The following is a 24,720-nucleotide window of genomic DNA, read 5'->3' as shown; positions in this document are numbered from 1 at the left end:
GTGGTGAAATGTGCTTATACTTTTATGCAAAAAATAAAATAAGTTTGTGTGTTTCAGTATATTGGATGTCTTGAGGTGAAGGAGTCCATGAGGAACCTGGACTTTGATACGAGGACAACCCTGGCTAGGTGGGTAGGAAATGTGGTACAATGGGTGTCATTTATGAGCTTAAAAAAAAATAATGTTTGTTTATTTTGGTTCAAAAACCCAATTATTGCTACATGGCAGTTAACACAATTAAATTTTCTTTTCTTGTTTTCTTGTATATGCAATTGGTCCAGTACTAGCCCTAAATTTGGTTAGGTTGTAATTCATGCTATTGCATGTCTGTTTATGCCCCTGAAGATGGGCATATAGTGATAGCATTTCCGTCCGTCTGTCTGTCCGTCTGTCTGTCTGAAAGTCTGTCACACTTTGCATTAAGGTTTCGAAAAATGCTCAAAACTTCTATGTTGCTTCAGATGTAACCTTCATATTTGGTATGCATGTCTATATGGACAAGGCCTTTCCATACATATACAAATTTTGACGTCTTTGACCTTGTTCTTGAACTTAGGGTCCGCGTTTAGGCTTTTAAATCTGCATTTAGGTTTCGAAAAAGCGTTTTTCAGGGGCATATGTCATCCTATGGTGACAGCTCTTGTTGACTAATATAATTGGGCGTACAATAACATTGTCACTCATGCAAGGGAAATCTATGATAATAAAATACATAATGCTGCGCAATTATAGTGAAATTGTCTATAAATTGTAATAACTCTAGTGAATTTCTTATTTAAACAGGTGCAAATTAAGTTTTTAAACAAGTTCTACTGATATTCAGTGGCCATTGAATAATTGCACAAATATATTTAAAGATTAACAGATGAACATAGTTTTGTGTAGACCAAAAGCAAGGAACCTTAAAAGAGCAAGGCGTAGCACCCTGCTATAACACTGACTGTAAATCTTTCCCTACTCAATCAGATATTGGTTTTGAATTTTGCTTTTTTATGAAATTGTTTGACTGTCAATGTATGACTTTTTGCACGGCAAATTTCCCCTTTCCTCAGAGGGTTGGTTGACAGCCAAATTTCAAGCAGTTCAGTTGTAACCTATGTATATTCATACAGTGTCTAGTGTCTCGTTAAAGGGACTTGTTCTCAGACTGACTACTTGACAATATTTTGTAAAAAATTCTCCAAAATAAAAAGTACTTATACAGTTGTTTGTATAAGTAATTTTAAGTCGGTATTGAGAAAACTATATAATTATAAAACATATGCAGTGAGAAACCATAGAACATTTGTCAATTGACTCAATGTTTCTGTTCTTTCATTAGAAATGCTGATTAGATTAAGTTCGAATCTACTCTCGTTACTACATGACAGAATGACTGAGCGGTTATTTACATTTGTTTTTTTTACATATAAATATATATATGTGTTTTTTTTATGTCAATATACTCAAACTTTTGAGTTTATTTGCCCTTATCTTTTGAGTTAAGACATTGAATTGACAAAGCGGAGGATATACTTAAAGCTGTTAACATTCCCTTTAAGAGGAACCCTGCAACAGCTTTTTGGTGCATTGTTTGCAATGAGGAAGTTATTTGGTTTATATAATTTGATTACATTCTTGTTGAGTTATCACCCGATTATAAACCTACACTGTAATATTTGATTTATTCAGTGTGCCATTTTGATAAAGTCCTTTCTAACAAATAAATCATTTTTTATTACCCCACCTATACAAAGTAAATAGGAGTATACTTAATCACCATGGATGTTTGTATAGCGGTAAAAAATTGCCAAAAATATGTGCCTTTTTCAACTCAGAATTTATGAAATATTATTTTAGTTACTAAATACACATAAAATAGAAAGTATTTACGTTGAAACTTCTCTTTTACAAAGTGTTGTATTAGGTATGGTACATTGTATATTGTCCCTATACTTAGTTTCATCAAATCATGACCCTTGGGTAAAAACTGGCTTCACCAAGGGATCAAATAATTTATTATATAGATTTATAGAGCAAAATAGCTTAAAAATATTTTCATCTGAAACTACAAGGCACAATGGTTTAATATTTGGTATGCAACATTGTATTGTGGTTCTCAACAAACTTTGTTCAAATGATTCCCCCAGGATCAAAACTGGCCATGCCAAGTTCAAGTTTTTTATTGTTACAACCTTAATACATGTAGATTGCGAATTGTCGTGTCTGGGGTAAGTTGTTACGTTTTTGACATGCTTTAGCTTCACCTGTCCAGCTTTAAAATATTACTATCTTTTGTGTAACAGAGAAGCCATAAACAGAGTGAGTGAAGCAGCTGGTCTGAAATCTGCTGGCAAACGCAAAAAGGTAAGACAATAACAAATGTAACGATTTACAAACATGAGATTTTAATTTTTAAGCCCAACTCGCCAACTGTTTAAAACTATCAAACTAGTTTTTCTATGCAGGAATTGTTTTTTATGTACTTTTACTTTTATTCCTCCATATACAAGATACGAAGATCAAAACACTATATAACTATATATGAACAAGGGTTCAGATAAATACAAACATAAACGATATATACCCGGTATGGATGTTAACATCAACATCAGCAATAAAAAAGAGAAAAAAAAACATTATTATTAAGTAATTTCGTGATGCATTGTTATTTTTTTACTCATCTATTTTTTGAAAAAAAAAAGAGCTATTGTTATCACCTTGGCGTCGGCGTTGGCGTCGGCGTCGGCGTTGGCGTCGGCGTCTGGTTAAGTTTTGCGTTTAGGTGCACTTTTCTCAGAAAGTATCAATGCTATTGCATTCAAACTTGGTACACTTACTTACTTTCATGAGGGGACTGGGCAGGCAAAGTTAGATAACTCTGGCGTGCATTTTGACAGAATTATGTGCTCTTTTTATACTTAGAAAATTGAAAATTTTGGTTAAGTTTTGTATTTAGGTCCATTTTATTCCTTAAGTATCAAAGCAATTGCTTTCTTACTTGCAACACTTACTAACTATCATAAGGGGACTGTGCAGGCAAAGTAATGTAACTCTGACTGGCATTTTGACAGAATTATGTGCCCTTTTTATACTTAGAAAAATGATAATTTGGTTAAGTTTTGTGTTTAGGTCCACTTTATTCCTACAGTATCAAAGCTATTGCTTTCATACTTGCAACACTTATTAACTATCATAAGGGAACTGTGCAGGCAAAGTTATGTAACTCTGACTGGCATTTGGACGGAATTATGGGCCCTTTATACTTAGAAAATTGAAAATTTGGTTAAGTTTTGTGTTTGGTCCACTTTACCCCTAAAGTATCAAAGCTATTGCTTTCATACTTGGAACACTTGCAAACTATCATAAGGGTAGAGTAAAAGGACAACTCTGGTTGTCATTTTTACGGAATTATGGCCCTTTTTTGACTTAGTGACTTTGAATATATGGTTAAACTTTGTGTTTCGATCCACTTTACTTCTTAAGTATCAAGGCTATTGCTTTCAAACTTCAAATACTTTCATGCTATCATGAGGTTTCTGTTCCTGACAAGTTGAATTTTACCTTGACCTATGAATGACCTTGACTCTCAAGGTCAAATTATTAAATTTTGCTAAAATTGCCATAACTTCTTTATTTATGATTAGATTTGATTGATACTTTGACAAAACTACTCATACCTGACATACCACAATAGACTCCACCCAAACCATCCCCCGTGCCCTCCCCCCCCCCTCCTGAATCCCCCCCTTAATTTTTTTTTTTTTTTTTAAGATCATCTCACAAATGACCACCACACCCTCACACTATAACCCCCCCACCCCACCCCAAAATTATTTTTTTTTGAAACGGTTAAAAAACACAAATATTTATTTTTATTATTTTATTTTTGAAATACCGTCCAACCATCGCACCCAAGAATCCCCTCCCCCCACCCCCCCACCGCCCCCCCCCCCCCCCAATGTTTTTTTTTTTTTGTGCATTTTTTTCGCATTTTTGAAAGATAATGTAATAAATTTCCACACCCCCACACTATACACCCCTCTTCACTCCACCCCTCCCTCCTTTGTGATTGAAATTGAGAGTCCCTTCACCTTTAAAAAGAAAATAGATGAGCGGTCTGCACCTGCAAGGCGGTGCTCTTGTTATTACTTAGAACAGTCTCTAAGTTGTCCCATCTAGCAGGCAAAAGCGAAATTCTAGTCAGGCAGCCATGAGTAACATGTTATCATGATCATTATGTTAAGTTAGATATATAAACAGCCAATCTCTAGCCTTGCACCGAAACATGAATTTACTAAATAGACAATGCCTGGCTGTAAAAAAAGACTATTTAATTGTTAATAGTTTATCTACACCGGATATCTACATGTAGTAACATAAATTTCATTTTGAAGTGTGCATGCAACCGGTAATTACTGCAAATATTCAATTGAAGTCGGTCACTGACAAAGGACGATAGTTCTGATCTGCAATTAAGCAAAATTTAGCCCCTCGTACTTTTTGTGCTAGGAAATTCATGAAAGCATTTTAATTTAGTAACTCCAATTGCTAGCTGACTTGCAGACCTAGCATTGGGTTTAATATTGGGACAGATGGGTAAAGGTCATGGTCACTGTTGCTTAAAATAGTGAAAAAGTCTGCGCTCACTTACTTCAGTTAGGCTTTATATTTTTTCAAGGATGCTGTGCTAACATAGCTTACAGGCTTATTCAGCAAAAAATTGCATTTGGGACCCGTGGGTTTACGGTGACTGTTACTTAAAAAAGAAAAAATTGTTACTGCTTGATTGTTTTAGTTTGGAAAGAGGCTGTGTGCTGTGACTTTGTATTTAAGTAGCTTTCATACCGGTACTTACCTTGGGTGGGATTAAATTTTGGGCCAGTTGGGTGGATGTTAATTGGGGTAGAAAACTGGTTTCTGCTCAATAATTTGTGTTTGGATGGAGGTATTTTGTTGTAAGTAGACCTTGCTTTCAATCTTTATCAAAATCAAAATGTAATAGGTATAAAGTTGAAAATCTAGTTTCTTGTTAGAATTCATAAATGTTTAACTTTAACTTAACCCTTTTAGCGCTGGAACCGGATTTTAAAGGCCTTTGCAAACAGTTTGGATCCAGATGAGACGCCACAGAACGTGGCGTCTCATCAGGATCCAAACTGTTTGCTATTCTGATAGTATTCTTTGAAAAAAATCGAAGAAAATGCTAATTTTAGAAATTCGGCAGACAACATTTTAGCAGACGACAAATTTCCCAGCATGCAAAGGGTTAACATGTACTGTATAACTACTACAGATATTCAACTTGGGTTACTGACAGAGATTGCTCATTATGCTATCATTGATGAAGAATAGTCAAGCACACTGTGTTAGGACAACTATTGTTGAACATAAACATAATTAAATGCATGTTTTACTTTCATCAGAACAGGTAATAATCATTTTAATCTACAGTTATTGTTTTGTTTTATTCCACAATTTCTCTAATTGCAAAGGAGATTACGTATGTTTTTTATTTAAGTGGCTTGTTACCTGTTATTTCTTTTTCTTTTTGTTATTTTATTAGGTTTACATACAGATGTCAATCCTTATCTACATATTTAAAGTTGATGAATTGAGTTTGCAAGATAAGAATGAAAACTGAATTGTAAAAATCAAAACAAAGATTTCAACATTTAGTTCTTATTTTTACTTAGTTGGCAAAATCAAAACAAAGAATTCAAAATTTAGTTCTTGTTTTTACTTAGAATTGTTTGTTTACCATCTGTTATCTATATTCTTTCTTTAGAACTATTTGGCCTACAGCTTTCGACTTAATACATGTATACTGAATCAGTATGATCATATTTCTGTGTGGGCCATGAACATACAAAGTAATCATATCAAATGATTATCTGTTTTCCTACTGACCACATGTGCTGTCTATTTGCAGGCGGACAAGAAGATCACCAAGATGTTGGGTGAGAACCCGAGCATGCAGTACGCGGGCTCCAACGTGAATCTGACAATCACAACAGAAAGTATCAACCTGATGGTCATGGAGTCAGGGGAGGTAAATCTGCCATGCTACTGTTCTCTTCTGAAACTGCCTGCAACAAGTTTAGTTTTATCCTATTTTCATAAGTCTTATTACGCCTAATTTTGCCTTAGGCTTATTGCATCACACTTAGGTTTTTGTCATAAGTTAAACTTGTACATGGGGAAGGACCCAAAAGTGCTATTACATTGGAGATCAAATGAAGGACTTCATGATTAGTTTAGTTTAGTTTAAACCTATTTATTATACCCCCACAAACGAAGTTAAGGGGGGTATATAGGAGTGAACTTGTCTGTCGGTCGGTCTGTCTGTCGGTCTGTATTAAGTGTCCGGTCTCTAATTCAAGTAGTTTTCATCTGATCTTCACCAAACTTAGAAGTTGAATCTACATGATGTCTAGGCCAAGTTTGAACATGGGCCTTGCCGGAACAAAAACTAGGTCACGGGGTCACTTAGTTTGTTTTAAACATTCAGCATGTTGTCCGCTCTCTAATTCAAGTAGTTTTCATCCGATCTTCACCAAACTTGGTCAGAAGTTGTATCTAGATGATCTTAAGGCCAAGTTTGAACATGGGCCTTGCCAGGTCAAAAAACTAGGTCACGGGGTCACTTAGTGCGTTTTTTAACATTCAGCATGGTGTCCTCTCTCTTATTCAAGTAGTTTTCATCCGATCTTCACCAAACTTAGTCAGAAGTTTTATCTAGATGATCTGAAGGCCAAGTTAGAACATGGGACATGCCAGATCAAAAACTAGGTCACAGGGTCACTTAGTACGTTTTACACATTGAGCATGGTGTCCGCTCTCTATGTCAAGTAGTTTAAATCCGATCTTCACCACACAGGGTCAGAAGTTGTAACTAGATGATGTGTAGGTAAAGTTCGAACATGGGCCATGCTGGGTCAAAAACTAGGTCACGGGGTCACTTAGTGTGTTTTAAACCTCACCATGTTGTCCGCTCTCTAATTCAAGTAGTTTTTATCCAATCTTCACCAAAACTGGTCAGAAGTTGTATCTAGATGATGTCTAGGTCAAAAACTAGGTCACGGGGTATCTTAGCTCGTTTTAAACCTCACCATGTTGTCCGCTCTCTAATTCAAGTAGTTTTCATCCAATCCTCACCAAACTTGGTAAGAAGTTTTATGGAGATGATCTTAAGGCAAAGTTAGAACATGGGCCATTCCGGGCCTAAAACTAGGTCACGGGGTCACTTAGTGCGTTTTTTAACATTCAGCATGGTGTCCACTGTTTTTGTGAAGACGACATGCAAAATATTATGTGTCAATGCGGCATGTGGGGGTATTCGTCACGTCTGTGACAAAGCTCTAGTTTTAGCTTGATTGCATGTAAAATATTGTACGTTCTGAAAACGCTCTCGACTTTGTTTCCTGTGACTAGAACCAGTAATTGATGTTTATGGGGTGATCTAAAAAAACGCTCCAATAGTGGGGATCAAACCCGTGATCGCTAGGTCACTAGGCAGACACCATTTCCACTATGCCACAGCAACATCTTTATGAAAGGGTGGAAATCCGGAACACCAATAGAGTCTTCAAAAGTTTTATTCCGTGTCCAGACTACTGATAGTTATAACAATATACAAATGTACTGTGGTATCTAAAATCATGCCTATTTGTTTCTTTTGATAAAGAAGGGCAAAGACAGGTAAAAATTAATCAATATGATTGACCAATCTGCGAATACACTTTTTGAATTGATGATTATATGCAATGTTGTATTCAGGCAATGTATTTCATTGGTGGTTATGCATTTTTATTGTATTCTTCACCACTTAATTTTACTGAAAAGTGTTAAGTTATGTGGTAATGCATGACTTGGGGGTATGATGTTAAGCATTTATATGGGATATTTGTTAAATTAGGTAGATACCCTTTTTTTTTTTTTGCTCAGTTTTTGTTACATTTCAGATTATAGCCGATCATCTCATGCCTGGGATCTCTTTTGCATCAGGAGGAGATGCTGTAAGTATGATACGAAGGTCCTGCCTTATCAAATATCTCACGACATCTTTAAAATACAACCGTACTTTCTAGCCTCACACAAAAGCAATTATGATCATTATATTATACTTCTAAACTGAAGACCACGTTGAAGAAAATAAAAGACTAAAATGAAGAAATTGTAGATGATGGTGCTACGCAAATATTCTTCTTTGAATGTATTTGTACAATTTAGAGGATGTATTTCAGCTCACCTCAGGTCTAATCCTTACCAGTTTTGAATTCAGAACAAATGTAAGATTTAAGTGACCTTGTTCTTATTTACAACTCAATTTTAAGTGCTAATGCTATAGTTGAGGCTCAAATAAATTCACATGTTGGCAAATATTTCACTGGATCAATGATGTTCCAAGAAAGAACATGTTTTCCAGAGTATACATTTTATAGTATTAAAAAATCTATGTTAAATAGTAGAAATATTTTTCCAACAATGTTAGAAACAAGACACTTACACCATTACATTCTTTATCATCCAATTAAGAATCTTGTTATGGCCCCGGATCCGGGGTATATTGTTTTTGGCCTGTCTGTCTGTCATTCTGTGGAAAACTTTAACCTTGGTTATACTTTTGCAATAACTTTTGCAATATTGAAGATAGCAACTTGATATTTGGCATGCATGTGTATCTCATAGAGCTGCACATTTTGAATGGTGAAAGGTCCAGGTCATCCTTCAATGTCAAAGGTCAGATATATGGCTTCAAAGCGGCGCATTAGGGGGCATTGTGTTTCTTACAAACACATCTCTTTTTCAGTTTTATGTATGGCTCTTCTAATTGTTAAAATTCAAAATCATTGTTTACAGAACAAAAACAAAAATCCTAATGGCTTATTTCAACAGCCTGTAAAATAGCATGAAGAGGCTAGATTTTGCAGCATATTATTGGTCAAGATGATATGATGTGCATGCAATGTGCAGTTATTCTCCTGGGCCTGTATTCACCAAACAAAAAGAATATTCTTTAAATTGATATATTCAGAGCTTGAATTTTGAGTAAAACTTGTTATTTAACACCTCTATCTATGGCATTCTTCATGTTGAACATTGTGTTAATGACATAATTACCAGTGGAGGCCTGTATATATTCAAACACTGAATGCATTTTTCTTGGTTCCAAGTCTTTTCTTTATTCTTAAGTCTAAGAATGGGTGGGTGAATACGGGTCCAGACAAATTCCTTATGGCTAATTTCAAGAGATTGGGTATTTTAGGAGACACTAGACTTTGTGGCATACGTGGCTAAGGATGACGTGATGGGAAGGGCGTGTCACGTGCTGGAGTGTGGAGGGGGGCTCTCAGAGGATGTGATAACCACCATAGGCCAGGCCTTTGAGTTGAGATTCAAGGAATACCTGAAAAGGCAACCAAAGCCTGTCCACAGGTATGCACACAGCATTTCAAATGTCCACTTACCAGTGCTGTCTTTGCCTTTCTTATTTGTTGCCAAATATAAGGCATGTTGCAAAATGGCTTGTAGTTTTTAACCCTTTCAGTGCGGGAACCGAATTTTGAAGGCCTTTGCAAACAGTTTGGATCCAGATGAGACGCCACAGAACGTGGCGTCTCATCAGGATCCAAACTGTTTGCTATTCTGATAATATTCTTTGAAAAAAAAATGAAGAAAATGCTAATTTTAGAAATTCTGCAGACGACATTTTAGCAGACGACAAATTTCCCAGCATGCAAAGGGTTAACTACCAGTAGTGATTTTTAGCTTACCTGACCACCATGTACTCATAAAAAATGGCTCTGGTCTGTTAAAGAAAAAGGCTGCTAGGAGATGGGGAAGTTTTTCTTAAATGGTAATTGGGAAATCTTGTGAGAACTCTAGAATTCATATTTTATACTTACATTTAATCACCATGAACTAGCTCTGAACATTTGTACTAATTACATCTCTTGTAAGTACAAAAATGTTCCTGGTCAATTTAAAAACATGGTCACCAGGAATTGGGGCAGTTTACCGTGTATGGCTTAAGTGAAACCTCCTGAACACTCTTGAAGTCACATGTTTATACAATGTTAATGAAACTTGTTGAGAACATTTGTATTAATGAGATATTGGCAGAGTTTAGAAATGATGCCTGTGTGTTAAAAAAAATTCTTTCAGGATAGGAACACTTTTTCTTATATGACTATTATTTCAAAAACCCTTGAGAACACTCTGGAAGTCACATTTTTTTACCAATCATAATGTGCCTTGCTCTCTTGGATGAGTTTGGAAATGGTTCAGTTGTGTTGATAAAGAGTTGGTGCAAGGGGTGTGGCAGTCTTCATAATTATATGGCTATAGTAAGCCATTTATTGCTGTGAACTGTAAAGTTAATTTTGGTCTGAAATGAGCCCTTTTGGGCCTTTGCAGTCTTGTAAACATGATAGCAAAAATGCTGGCAAATGCCAAATTTTATCAGGGGAGAGTCCCTTACTGAGGGTGTGCAACAGGCTACTAGATTTGATAATTGGTGGAACAAAAATATTTCATGGCATAGTAAAAATTGTCACAAATTTTAGTTTGAATCAGTTGTTCAAAGGATAACGATATTTTAACATGTGCACATGTGTTACATTCATAGACATGAATTTAAGTTTATTTATTTCATGGACACATCAATTTGTAAATTTATGATTTTGAAAGAAATATTCTGAATGTGCCTTGGTCAATTGCCAATGTAAACTAACAAACATTTTGGGCATAATTGAATTGATATAATAATCGAAATTTGTATCAACGCAATTAACCAAATTTAATACAATCTTCAATAGGCAGTCACACCTAGATCAACATTTCATTAGCCTTGGGTTATCAAACATCAATAAGTACCGGACACGAATATTTGCTTTCCTTGTGTTTCAAAATTCGGTCGATTCCGTATGTATTCTTTATGTGTCCGTTGCATTCATCATAATGACATTTCAGTAGTTAGAGACATGTGACTTAACACACGGCCAATCAGAATTGCACACGTAATAATCAAAGGTTTTGTTGTTAATATCTGTGTTAGTAAAATCAGTCTCACGCCCACAGCCAGACAGAAAGTATACAACTTGTTTTATCGCGGGGCGGCCATCAGCCGTTGCCCCGTATGTAACTTGTAGTTCAGAATATTGTTTGGACATTGAAAGCGTTATATTAGAAATAAATCAACAACAAATGAAAACAGAAGATGGACTTTGTCTACGTTAATGTTATTGGGTTTTCTACAAACTATGCAGCATCAATAGTGTTTTAAAATGGTGTCCACAATTAATTTGGGTGGAGTAGTAACTACATTAGGCTTGTATTGTTAATCATATGCAAATTTACTAGTCCTTTGTTTTCATAAAATAGGCAAAAAACTAAAATTGCTTTTATTTAATGCTTTTGAAAGCACAGACATTCTTGTTGGAGCAGGTTTTATTGTTTATTGTCCTCAATGTCCCATGTGTTTTTGGTGATAAATATAAAAATACCTGAAAAACAAAACACTACTCACCTGTGTAAAGAATGTGAACCATTAGCGCAAATTGTTACTAATGGTCTTAAACGAATGTTATAGATACAGCTTTACTGCATTAGCTTTTAACAGGAAAGCATCAGCTAATTACACAGTGTAATGGGCTTGCATAAGTGAAGCAATCTGGATTGGGAATCAAACAAAGATTGTGAGTGTGGTTCTCAGTAGATATTTGGCCGTGCTCTGTGATAATGGGGTTTAATGCATGTGCGTAAAGTGTCTTCCCAGATTATCCTGTGCAGTCCGCACATTCTAATCAGGGACGACACTTTCCGTCTAAACTCAATTTTTGCAAAGAAGAGACGTTATGTAAACAAAAGATACCATAAAAGCTGAAAGTGTCACCCCTCATTAGCTGTGCAGACTGCACAGGCTAATCTTGGATGACACTTTAAGCACATTCATCAAACCCCCTTTTCACACAGCACTTACCATATTAATGTCTTTTGTGCCAATTATAATTTGTCTTTAAAAATTAATTTGGGAGGAATCATTCTTGTGGATCTCATATCGGTCTTACCATGAAAATCAGCCAAAATTATTGTCACTCAAATGCATGTAATTACGATTTTTTGGTGTAGGCATTTATGTTCAATCCAATGTTTCTCATCCTAGAATAGAGCCCATGATCCATGAGGGTGATGCGTGGGGAGGCGAGGGGGAAGATGGAGACTACTACAATGACACCCCTAACATCCAGCCCCCCTCACCCCTTAAACCCCCCAGGGTCCCCTCTGAGTACCAAACGCCACCATGTAACTTGCCGGTATGTAAACTGTGGTTATCTATCTAGTCTGTTTAAGTGCTTTCTGTTCTATGGTAGGATATTAAACACCCATTGAACCCTGTTTCTGTCAAATTCATTATAAGTTACGGAACTATTATGACCGAATCATTTGGAACATTCAAGTTACTTTTGATAGAAAATGTTTGGGATTTCTTAGGTAAAGGGCATATAAACAGTAGCTTTTGGTGAAACAAGGAAATTGACATAGTTTAATAAATTTGAGTTCACCTTGAATTGTCTTCATACTTTTGAAATATAATTTTTGAGTTTACAAATAAGAAATTATAATAAAAGGAGTATTGTTTGTACATATCTGGTAATATAAGCATATTAGATAAATTGAAAGAAATCTTTACTGTGTACAGGGGTATGCCTTATCTGCTTAACAGAGTATTTCCTCCCTTCAAATTCCAGCATAGTTTTATAGATATATTTCAGTGCTAAAAGTTTTAATTTTACAGATAGGTCTTACTATTACTAGATATATTTCAAAGATAAGAGTTGAGTTTTACACATGCTTCCTTTCCTTGCTGGATCTATGTCAAAGTCAAGTTCTTTTAGTTTTACAGGTATGTCTTACCTTTTGCTAAATCTACTTTATAGTAAAGAGTTTTTAGCTCGACTACTATATATGAAATATATATAGTGGAGCTATCCTACTCACGCCGGCGTCGGAGTTTTTAGCTCGACTACTATATATGAAATATATATAGTGGAGCTATCCTACTCACCCTGGCGTCGGCGTGAGCATTAGCGTGAGCGTGCTAATGTTAAAGTTTTCGTACTACCCCAAATATTTCCTATGTCCCTTGACATATTGCTTTAATATTTTGCATACTTATTTACCAACATGACCCCAACCTATAAACAAGAGCAGACAACTGTATCAAGCATTTTGTAAGAATTATGGCCCTTTTTTCATTTAGAATATGCATATTTTTGATAAATCTATGTTAAAGTTTGCGTACCACCTCAAATATTTTCAATGTCCCTTGACATATTGCTTTCATATTTTGCAAACTTCTTTACCAACATGACCCCAATCTATAAACAAGAGCAGACAACTGTATCAAGCATTTTGTAAGAATTATGGCCCTTTTTCCATTTACTATATGCATTATAAATTACTTAAGTTACATTGCCATAGCTTCTTTATTTATGATCAGATTGTATTAATACTTCGACAAAACAACACTTACCTGAATACCACAATGGATTCCACCCAAACAATACCCCACGCCCCAACCCAGAATCCCTGCCCCCCCCCCCTCCCCCCTGAAAAACAAAATAGATAAAAATAAATTCCTTTTTTATTTTTGAAAGATCATCTTATAAATAACCCCACCCCACATTATACCCCCCTCACACCCCCCCTACCCCTCCCCAATTTTTTTATTATTATTTTTTTTTTTTACTTCCCACCCAAGCTATTGCTATCAAACTTGAAATGAAATCTATTTAGTTTGTTGTATGTCTTTACAAATGTTCAATAGATTGTGGAAAATATACCTGAACTATTACCTTGACCTTATTGCATAATTTTAACATTTACCCCATGATGGCTTGCGTTATACTGTCAAGCACTCGGAATAGTCGAGCGCGCTGTCCTCTGACAGCTCTTGTTATGCCCCCGGTAGGTTGGCATATAGCAGTTGAACTGTCCTTCAGTCAGTCAGTCTGTCCGTCCATCAGAAAACTTTAACATTGGCCATAACTTTTGCAATATTGAAGATAGCACCTTGATATTTGGCATGCACTTGTATCTCATGAAGCTGCACATTTTGAGTGGTGAAAGGTCAAGGTCATTCCTAAAGGTCAAAAGTCAAAAAATACAATCCAAGGGAAGAAATAAGAGATAATTTCTAAACCTGCCAAATGATATATAGAAATTTTATTTCAAAGCTGCGCGATAGGGGGCATTGTGTTTAGGTCCAGCTAAAATGACTCCGTGAAGGGGCGTGGGACCTGTAAATAAACTCATAACAACAACAAGGGCATTGTGTTTCTGATGAACACATCTCTTGTTTAATCCTGTAAGAGGTTTTGGTGGTATATTTCTCCACTGAGGTACTTAAAAAATTATTAATCTTTGTATAGCCTTTGATTCTAGGTAAGTGATGGTTGTATTCTAGGTAAGTGACGGGTTGCATTCTAGGTGAGTGATGGATTGTATTCTAGCTCAGTGATGGGTTTTATTCTAGGTCAGTGATGAGTTGTATTCGTGGTGAGTGATGGGTTGTATTCTAGGTGAGTGATGGGTTGTATTCTAGGTAAGTGATGAGTTGCATTCTAGGTGAGTGATGGGTGGTATTAAGGTTAGTGATGGGTTGTTTTCTCAGTTAGTGATGAGTTGTATTCTTGGTCAGTGATGGGTTGTATTCTAGGGCAGTTATGGGTTGTTTTCTAGGTCAGTGATGGGTTGTATTCTAGGTCAGTGATGGTTGTATTCTAGGTCAGTGATGGGTTGTATTCTAGGTTAGTGATGGGTTGTATTCTGGGTCAGTGATTGGTTGTATTCTAGGTCAGTGATGGGTTGTATTCTAGGTCAGTGACGGGTTGTATTCTAGGTCAGTGATGGGTTGTATTCTAGGTCAGTGATGGGTTGTTTTCTAGGTCAGTGATGGGTTGTATTCCTCCGTGAAGGAGTCCGAGAAGGCAGCCAACGGGCCAACTTATGACAACCCCAAGGACCGACCACTGATAGACTTTGATGACGAAGAGGTGTCTAGATATGATAACTCAGAAAAATCAGGGACAAACACATATGATAATTCTGGTAAGTACAGACATCTTTCTGGCCATATTATTTTACCTGGTTCACAAAGCTAAAAGTAGATTTTAATAGTGGTAACTTAAAAGCCCAGAAGTTTCATATTGGTTATATATCATCCTATATTATTCCTTTACAAAGATGATGCACCTGAGGTCTTTTTTCCTGTTGAATATTGTTAAATTTTCGATTTGTCCTTTAAAAACATCGTTAATATTCACCCTCTGTGATAAAAACATTCGTTGCCATAGGTGACATACATGACCTGGATTTTAATGTTTCTTCAACGCAAGTGGATAAGAATCTGAAACTGCAAGACATGATATTTCAAAGTTGATGTGAACCATTGTAGGAAACAACAAAGATCATACGAAAGCATAAGAGATTGTTCATATTATTTATGCTCATGAGATACAATAAGCCAACCCTCAGTGTGGCTATTTAATTTCATTGAGAGGAATTTTATATTTTTTTTGCTTTTACTGAAATAGCATGTCAGGGTGAAATAATGATAACATTTCTGAAAGGAACTTGTATTTGTACTTGTGTAAAATTGACCTTATGCTCATGTAAAACAAGATATAAAAAATGTATGGCAATTTTCTCATGTGATATTTCCCTAGGCATGATCTGTGTTTGTTCCTACAGCAGAGACCAGTGATGTCAGGTCCAAGGCAGACCATCACGTCAGGGGTGGGACCTATGACAACCATGAGTTGGAACCCACAGGCACAGCTGGGTTTGACCCCTTTGACATGGGTATGTGAGGACATTCTTGCAGGAAATTGTTTTTCCAAATTGTTTCTCTGTAATACTATAATAGTAAAGCTTTTTAACATTAGCATGATAGTTGTGCAATCACTAGTATTTCCTCATTGCCCATATTTCAAAAGTTTAAATATAATGTTATTCTTATGAAGTGGGGTACTGTTTTAACTTTTGTATGTCCCGGAATCGATAGATTGGGGGTATATTGTTTTTGGCCTGTCTGTCTGTCTGTCATTCTGTCATTCTGTCCCGAAACTTTAACCTTACAGTTAAGTTTTTCAATAACTTTTGAAATATTGAACATAGCAACTTAATATTTGGCGTGCATGTGTATCTCATGGAGCTGCACATTTTGAGTGGTGAAAGGTCAAGGTCATCCTTCAAGGTAAAAGGTAAAAAAAGAAAACAAAATTCAAAGCGATGTTCTCATGAAGCTGCACATTTTGAGTGGTGGAAGTTCAAGTTCAAGGTCATCCTTTAAGGTCAAGGTCATCCTTCAAGGTCAAAGGTAAACAAAAAATCAAAGCGACATTATCATGAAGCTGCACATTTTGAGTGGTGGAATTTCAAGGTCATCGTCAATGTCAAGGTCATCCTTCAAGGTCAAAGGTCAAAAAACCATTCAAGGTGGCATTATCATGAAGCTGCACATTTTGAGTGGTGGAAGTTCAAGGTCAAGGTCATCCTTCAAGGTCAAGGTCATCCTTTAAGGTCAAAGGTAAAAAAAATCTAAGCGGTGTTATCATGAAGCTGCACATTTTGAGTGGTGGAAGTTCAAGGTCAAGGTCATCCTTCAAGGTCAAGGTCATCCTTTAAGGTCAAAGGTAAACAAAAATAATCAAAGGGGCGTTCTCATGAAGCTGCACATTTTGAGTGGTGGAAGTTCAAGGTCAAGGTCATCCTTCAAGGTCAAGGGTAATTTTATTTATTTATTTTTCAAAGCGGCGCAATAGGGGGCATTGTGTTTCTGACAAACACATCTCTTGTTTCATGAATCTGTTAAGATATTCATCTTAACAATATTTTAAAAATATGTATGGGTGTCAGATAATTGTTGGTAAGCTGTACTTTTAATACTTTGCTTGGACTGCTGATAGATAAGCTGTAGTAATCCATCAAACAGAAAGTTTGCAGTCAAGGAAATTGGACTAATGACATTTTTTTATTTTGAATACCAAAAATGTGTATTATAAGGCCTTTCTGCTTCTTTAATGAGAACTGAATTGGTATTTTGAGGGATGAGCATGCAACAAATTTATCTCTGCTCACTAAATGGTCAGAGCTATGCTACTCACCCAAATGTCTGTGTCCATGTTTTGATCTGATTAAGGTAATTGCTCAACATCTCAATATCACTGTTTCCAATAAAGTTATTCCATTGAAACTTCAAACATTTATTTGGTCTAAAAACATTCGTTAAGATGGCGGTTATGTACTGTAATTGTTTGGAGTTAGAATACATGCAGACCTAGGGTGATATTTCATTTAGATGGAGGTATTGTGCTGAAATTGTTTGTAGTTAGGTTACATGCAGACCTACGGTGATATTTCATTTAGATGGAGGTATTGTACTGTAATTGTTTGGAGTTAGGTTACATGCAGAACTAGGGTGATATTTCATTTAGATGGAGGTATTGTGCTGAAATTGTTTGAAGTTAGGTTACATGCAACCCTGGGTGATACTTCATTTAGATGGAGGTATTGTGCTGAAATTGTTTGTAGTTAGGTTACATGCAGACCTAGGGTGATATTTCATTTAGATGGAGGTATTGTGCTGAAATTGTTTGTAGTTAGGTTACATGCAGACCTAGAGTGATATTTCATTTAGATGGAGGTATGGTGCTGTAATTGTTTGTAGTTAGGTTACATGCAGACCTAGAGTGATATTTCATTTAGATGGAGGTATGGTGCTGTAATTGTTTGACGTTAGGTTACATGCAGACATAGGGTGATGCTTCATTTAGATGGAGGTATTGTGCTGAAATTGTTTGTAGTTAAGTTACTTGCAGACCTAGGGTGATATTTCATTTAGATGGAGGTATGGTGCTGAAATTGTTTGTAGTTAAGTTACTTGCAGACATAGGGTGATATTTCATTTAGATGGAGGTATTGTGCTGAAATTGTTTGTAGTTAGGTTACATGCAGACCTATGGTGATATTTCATTTATATGGAGGTATGGTGCTGAAATTGTTTGTAGTTAGGTTACATGCAGACCTAGAGTGATATTTCATTTATATGGAGGTATAGTTCTGTAATTGTGTGTGATGGTAGGCAACATCCAGACCTTGCTTTCAATGTTATTTAAATTCAACTTAATTGGTAAATAGCTATAAATCTTATTTGTTTGCATGGCCTCACACATATTAATTTAGACATATAACTACTACACATTATCCTCTTCAAATATATCTTGGTGGCCATAATATCATGTGACTGACAGAAAATGAACATTTAACAATCAAAACAGAAGAATAGTGAACCACTATGTACTGAGACAACTCAAGTATAATTTATATTAACAAAGTACTACTTTGTATATTTCAATAAAGATATTTTTAATTGGTCCAAATATGCAATTTTCAGAATTTACTAAGCTTGCCTTAGCCAAATATGGTGAGCTTTTTGTGCTTGCTTTTTGTCGCTTGTCCTCCTCCATGTTTCATCTGTAACACACAGTTGTAAACAAGGTGATTTTGATAATTTTGTTCCAGACCATTCAGAAACATGGCCACCAGAAATAGGGGGCAGTATTCTTTATATGGCTTTATAGAAACCATTTGATTGCTCTGGAAGTAACATTTCTTCTCTGAGCATTATAAAACTGACCCAGTACATTTGCACCAATTGTATGTGTCCTGTTCTGAGAAAACTAGGCATAATGCATATGTGTACAGTGTCATCCCAGATTAGCCTGTGCAGTCCACACAGGCTAATCAGGGATGACACTCCGCTTTTATGACATTTTTTGTTAAAATGAAGTCTCCTCTTAGTAAAAGTCCAATTTAGGCGGAAAGTGTTGTCCCTGATTAGCTTGTGCAGACAGCATAGGCTAATCTGGGACGACACTTTACACACATGCATTAAGTTCAGTTTTCTCAGAACACGATTCATATGTTGGAGGAGTTAGAAAAAGGGCCTGGTCAGTTGAAAACATGGCTGCTCGGGGTTTTGTAATTTTTCTATGTATGGATATAGTGAAAAATAAATTATATTCAGAGCAGTTTAGTTCATTCAGGTCTGAGGTGAGCGCTAAAGGGTGTATGGCCTATCTCCTATGTCAATATGTATTTCCAAATGTAAAACACAATTACAAATCACCTGTTCTGCTATGTCCACAGAGCCTTTCCACTCAGCGATGCCCAATGGTCACAGCCATGGTGCAGATGTGAAGCCAGAGGCCAGTATCTCGCCACTGTTTGAGGAATGGTTCCATGGCAACCTGAGTAGGAAGGAGGTTGGTGCTATGTGGGATTAACCATTTTTTAAAGGCTTAGTCTGTGTATTTGTTCTTTGATGCCCCTGCCCCTTCCCCAGATCCATTATATTGTGTCTCTGTGTACAAGCATTTCACTGTGGTCACTGTGTAGTGACACTTGTCAGTGATGAGTCATCTGGGGAAAAAATAAGTATAAAATGTATTTTATGATAGATCAAAATGCTTATATACCACATTTCCATGTAAATGTAAATTCATAGATTAAAATATAAGAGATCATATAACCATTAAAATGCATAGTCACTGCTTTAATTGACACCTGTTACGAGAGAAATAAAGGTGGAAAGTCATAATTTAACCTGCACAAAAAATCTGCAAAATATTCCTACCGGTAACCTATAGTTGATTTCAAAAGTCTGTTGATGTGAATTCCTATTGGAGACAACTATCTAGTAGCTGTTGGCTGTAAGCTGAAGCAAGATCACCACATGGTTATTAAAAAAAAAATCAAGCAATAAAAATTGACCTTAAGAATGCAAGCACAGCTGATAATTGATTTTTTTTTATTTTTTGGGGGGAGGTGTGATTGGGAAAACAATATAAACATTAGGATTTGAAATGAGGTTCATGTGTAGGATAATGCAAAAAGCCTGTGTTGATGCGCCAAAGTTTATGTATGCTGTTTTTGATCAGGCATTTCTAAAGCTAGGCAGGCATATGCAACCTTGATACACAAAGAAAGGAAGTGAAAGGTGGCAAAGCCTGTTCCCATAGTACTAAAATATATTCATGGTCATATATGGATTAGCTAAAATTTAACATGTTGTACTTCATAATTGACAAACATCATTTTGTCATCACGAAAAAAATGTATGCAGTCAAAAGAGTGAGACAAAATCAATTATCAATTCAAACACACAAAAAGACAATAATAATGATAATGAATTATCCCACTACTGGAAGTTCACCTCAGATGTTCATTGTGTGTTTGTTTCAGGCGGAGAAGCTGCTGATCAAAGACGGTGACTTCCTGGTTCGCCAGAGCTCCGCAGACACCACCCAGTACGTACTCAGTGGGCGACAGCACGGCAACATCAAGCATCTGCTACTGGTGGACCCAGCTGGCATTGTGAGTTTACAATGGGGCTTCATGCTTGTGCGTAAAGTGTCCCCCCCCCCCCCCAGATTAGCCTGTTCAGTCCGCACAGGTTTATCTGGGCCCGTATTCACCAACCGATTCTTAGACTTAAGAATAAAGAAAAGACTTAGAACCAAGAAAAATGTGTTCAGTGTTTGAATATATACAGGCCTCCACTGGTGATTATGTCATTAACAAAATGTTCTATATGAAGAATAATATAGATAGAGGTGTTTACTGCAGAGTTTGACTCAATATTAAAGAAATTCTTAAATATTCTTATTCAAAGAATTTTTTTTATTCTTAGACTTAAGTCAAAGAATTGTTTGGTGAATACGGGCCCCGGTTTGACACTTTCCGTCTGGCCTGGATTTTTTGTTTATAAGGGACTTTCTTTTAACAAAATATTTCCCCAAAGCGGACATTGTCGTCTCTGAGTCTGCTCAGGTTAATCTGGGATGACACTTTATGCACATGCATTAAGCCCTGTTTTCACAAAGTGTGGATCAATTTTTTTTTAAATATATTGGAGTATATTATATGTCACCTGATAAGTATGTTATCTTAACAAGCGGATTATTTAAATTGTTAGACGTGTAAACTGTGAATTAATTATTTATCATTTTATTATTTGTATTCTCATATCAATCTTAAATTGTATAAATTATTTACATAGTTCAGATTGGTTATCAACTTGTAATGAATAGAGACATAGTGTTTCTGACAAACACATTTCTTGTGTTTTAAATAAATTTTAATTATCACACTGAAAAATAAAATACACATATGTTCATGCACATAGATGTAGAGGTATTAGAACAAATTGCATTGATCACAAACTGTCATCGTATTTGACGAAAGCAAACACTCTTTTTTATTTTTATTATTATTAAGAAGTTTTATGCCAACACTATTTTCTAATTGATGTGTAGTAATTGATTTAAGATATCAATATTTTAGCGCCATGTTTGATTTTAATGGATATTTGCTGTGGATTTTAAACATCCGAATACCAATGGGCCCTACCAATTAAATTACAACTATGATCGTCTTGGTTTAAGTCGTCTTTAACAAGATAAGGCATACATTAACCTATACAACTAATTATAATTTGTCACATTGTCTTAGCATTAAATAAGTGCTTTCGCTTATTACTCCATGGTGTTGCACTTGTATTTAAAACCATTATTATTGGTCTAGCTTCTTTACATTTTGTTTTGTTTTGCTGTTTTCAGGTTCGAACAAAAGACCACACTTTTGAAAGTGTGCCCCATTTGATTAACTTCCACAGAACAAAAGACATTCCAATTGTTTCACAAGAAAGTGAGCTGCATCTTAAACAGCCAATCAGCAACAAGCTTACGATGTGTTAGCCAATCAGATACAAGCTGAGAATGTGTAAGCCCATCTGCAACAAGCTTACAAAGTATAAGCCCACCAACAACATGCGTAAAATGTGTTAGCCAGTCAGTGAATGAAATGGAAGCTTGAACAAACTGAATGCTAATAAAACATGGGCAAGCTTTAATGTGTTTTTTAATGAATTCTTTATTCAATAAATCATGTGCAAGATGGCAAAATGTAAATAATGAATGGTAATTGTTAATATAAATTCCAAAGTGCATCAGAAATTTGTAACAAATGGTGAACACAAACTTAACTTTCCATTTTTTCACTTAATTGATATTCGTGGTTTGTGTAAGATTTTTTGTGTTTGCTATGTTTGTTTATTTCACCTTTAATAGAGCCGGTTCTCGCCCTTTATAATTATGATGTAATGCAATTACAGAACAGGCTTCAATTATGATTATAATTGTAAAATTGAACTCTTAGTCAAATTATTTTGTATTGATCATTCATTAATTATTTAGTTAATTTGGATTTTATGTATAATAAAGTTTGCTAAGAAGTTCTGTTTTAGAAGGACACAGTCTACCATTAATATAGCTCATTGACTCAAAAAAGTATATCGTCATGATACAAAATAATGATTGCTTCGTATTTGTTATCAACTTCTTTGATATACAAAACAAATAATTGTGTATATAATTGTTAATCATGACTTACATATGGTTCATGTTAGAAGCCCCAGTCAACAAATGTAAAGAATGAAACTTTGCAGAAATTGTTTCTTATGATCATCATACCAGCCAAAGTACATAACACTACATTGCAGTTAAGAAATAGTGATTTTCTAACTTTTTATATGTGTATGTATGTACTCAGTTCTTACCAAGCTATGGTAGTGTTGAGTTTTCAATTTTTGACACTATTTAAATAATTTGTTATAAAGTTATGCATGGAATAAATGTTATTTACATTTAGTTAAACTTACGCCTATTTTTAAAAGCATTGAATTGTTCTGCACAGACTGGGGCTTGAATGAAAACTATGAGTTGTTATATGTAGGTTTAAAACAAAAACTTAAAGGAGAACTGTTGTGACAAACGAGAACTGTTGATAACAATTCATTTTTTTCTGGTTTTTGCAAGATAATATTAGTACAAATAGGATTTCAATACATATAAGAAACGTATTTTTTAACTTTTGGACATTGTGTGAAGTAAAAAAAACACACTGTGTTGCAGGCTCATAAACATTTTCATAAAATATGGTAGATTCAATTAATGACTCATTCACCAATGTCTTTAAAGTATATTGATAGTATAATACACACTTGTGTCTCAACAACAATTGTTTTTGTATTTATTCAGGGTTTGCCTACATAGCTTTGATTAAACTTACGTTTGTTTTCTTCATGAAATTCTCTCTTTAACAAAAGAGCACATTGAATTAAAACCTCCATTCAGTGATTAATAGTGTGAAGCTACTAGAACTTATTTTGTCAAAATTACTATGTTTATGTTGCAACAATTTTTGTTCCTAGATTTTGGTTGGACAATACAATATTTGTTTTTAGATTTATGAGACTGTTTGTTGGGCATTAACTTATTATCAGAAATACCAAAGAAAAGCCAGACAAATTATTTAAATGGTTACTTACCTTTTCTGACTGGATGATATGTAAACAAATAAAAATTCTTAGTAATTTAACTTGTTTGAATATATAATTAATGTTCTTTTTGGAATCATATGAAAAAAAATGAAAATGGTTATTTTGCCATCTGTGAACAAGCTCACTAAATTGTGTAATGTACTTTTTTTAAACGATGTCAAACTTACAATAAATAACACATTTTGCTAATATTAAAGTATTTGCATAACAACTTTTCATTCTCATCATCATATCCCTTTTTCCTATCTAAAGAGCTAAGCCGCCATATTTGATTTGGTTTTGTTGTATTGTTATATAATAAAGTGCCCTTTCAAAGAAGGGGCCTTTTTTGCTTTGGACATGTCTGTCGGTCTGACAATGAAATTAAATAGAAACAATTGCCTTTTTTGATAGGCATTAATGGCCTGTTAACATTTATGAAAAACATCCCAGAAACAAACTTTCAATTGTGATGAAATACTATCTGGACAAACCTCAATTCCCTAATTATTGGATGGACAGCTGTAAAAAAAGATTAAGCAATTCAATTGTGATTGACACAGCGTTAAGAAAAAACAACAGTTCCAGCTTTAAGGCATGTGCTGATTTTTATTGCATGCTGATGTCTTCATGTGGAGGTTATATTTAAAATTTATAAGTATGTGGAGTTTGGGTGGGGGAAAACATGTTTAACAAACATTTTATTGTAGTCTTATTTGTTTGTAGTGATTTGTTGTTAAAACGTTTCTTAACATCCATATGTTAAGCGTGTGTGTTTCCTTAACATTCCATATCTTACTATTACTTATACTTGATTGATCATTGTCGGTTTGGTTACTACTTAAATATACCCTGGGTACTCTTAAGTATTCTTTAATGTACCCCGGGTAGGGAAGATATACTAAGGCTTACCCCGCCATTTTAGACTGTACCCGAGTTTTATTCCTGGCCAAATTCCGAAGTCGTAAAATGCGCTACGGAATTCAAAAAATACCTCTTTGAACAAAACCTGCCTTAACATGCTTTTTTGAGAAGTTTCAATTATATTGTGGCCATTTTACAGAATATTGGCAAAATATTAATAAAATTATAATAAATTTGGAGAAAAAAATCGACAACAAACAACTAAGCGTAAGAATTCTGGAGTATGTTTCAGTACATTTTCCATACCTGGGGTACATTTAAGTATACTTAAGAGTACCCGGGCCAACAATGACCAATGGAGCATTACTTATATTCAAGATTGTCAGTTTATTACAATCAGTGCAAGCTCACATAGAAGGAAATCTTGATTT

General features: G+C 35.2%; 1 protein-coding gene and 1 long non-coding RNA gene across 3 annotated transcripts in view; one reads left to right on the top strand and one right to left on the bottom strand.

Moving 5' to 3' along the window:
• LOC127880050 (SHC-transforming protein 1-like) overlaps window positions 1-24,720 on the top strand; it is a 153,198-nt gene that overhangs the window by 11,855 nt on the left and 116,623 nt on the right. Inside the window, exons 3-13 of one of the 2 annotated variants that reach the window (XR_008049392.1) lie at window positions 58-128; window positions 2,286-2,346; window positions 5,912-6,031; window positions 7,944-7,997; window positions 9,248-9,417; window positions 12,146-12,296; window positions 14,931-15,093; window positions 15,736-15,846; window positions 19,195-19,310; window positions 20,290-20,421; window positions 21,666-23,132. Coding sequence is in view for 1 of the 2 variants with exons in the window: in XM_052427278.1 (XP_052283238.1) it covers window positions 58-128; window positions 2,286-2,346; window positions 5,912-6,031; window positions 7,944-7,997; window positions 9,248-9,417; window positions 12,146-12,296; window positions 14,931-15,093; window positions 15,736-15,846; window positions 19,195-19,310; window positions 20,290-20,421; window positions 21,666-21,803 (1,287 nt within the window). In the remaining variant the exon portion in view is untranslated. Of the gene's footprint in view, window positions 1-57; window positions 129-2,285; window positions 2,347-5,911; window positions 6,032-7,943; window positions 7,998-9,247; window positions 9,418-12,145; window positions 12,297-14,930; window positions 15,094-15,735; window positions 15,847-19,194; window positions 19,311-20,289; window positions 20,422-21,665; window positions 24,467-24,720 lie in introns of those variants that run through there. The other variant, XM_052427278.1, reaches the window with a different exon arrangement.
• Window positions 18,267-20,402, bottom strand: LOC127880055 (uncharacterized). Its single transcript, XR_008049395.1, has 4 exons — window positions 20,261-20,402; window positions 19,682-19,762; window positions 19,175-19,467; window positions 18,267-18,519 (listed from the first exon to the last, which is right to left on the bottom strand). It is a non-coding gene; the product is annotated as an uncharacterized LOC127880055 (long non-coding RNA).

This window comes from Dreissena polymorpha, chromosome 4 (assembly GCF_020536995.1).
Source record: "Dreissena polymorpha isolate Duluth1 chromosome 4, UMN_Dpol_1.0, whole genome shotgun sequence".
Lineage (NCBI taxonomy): Eukaryota > Metazoa > Mollusca > Bivalvia > Myida > Dreissenidae > Dreissena > Dreissena polymorpha.
The sequence above is the reverse complement of the archived record's forward strand: the minus strand, read 5'-3'. Positions and strand labels throughout refer to the sequence as shown.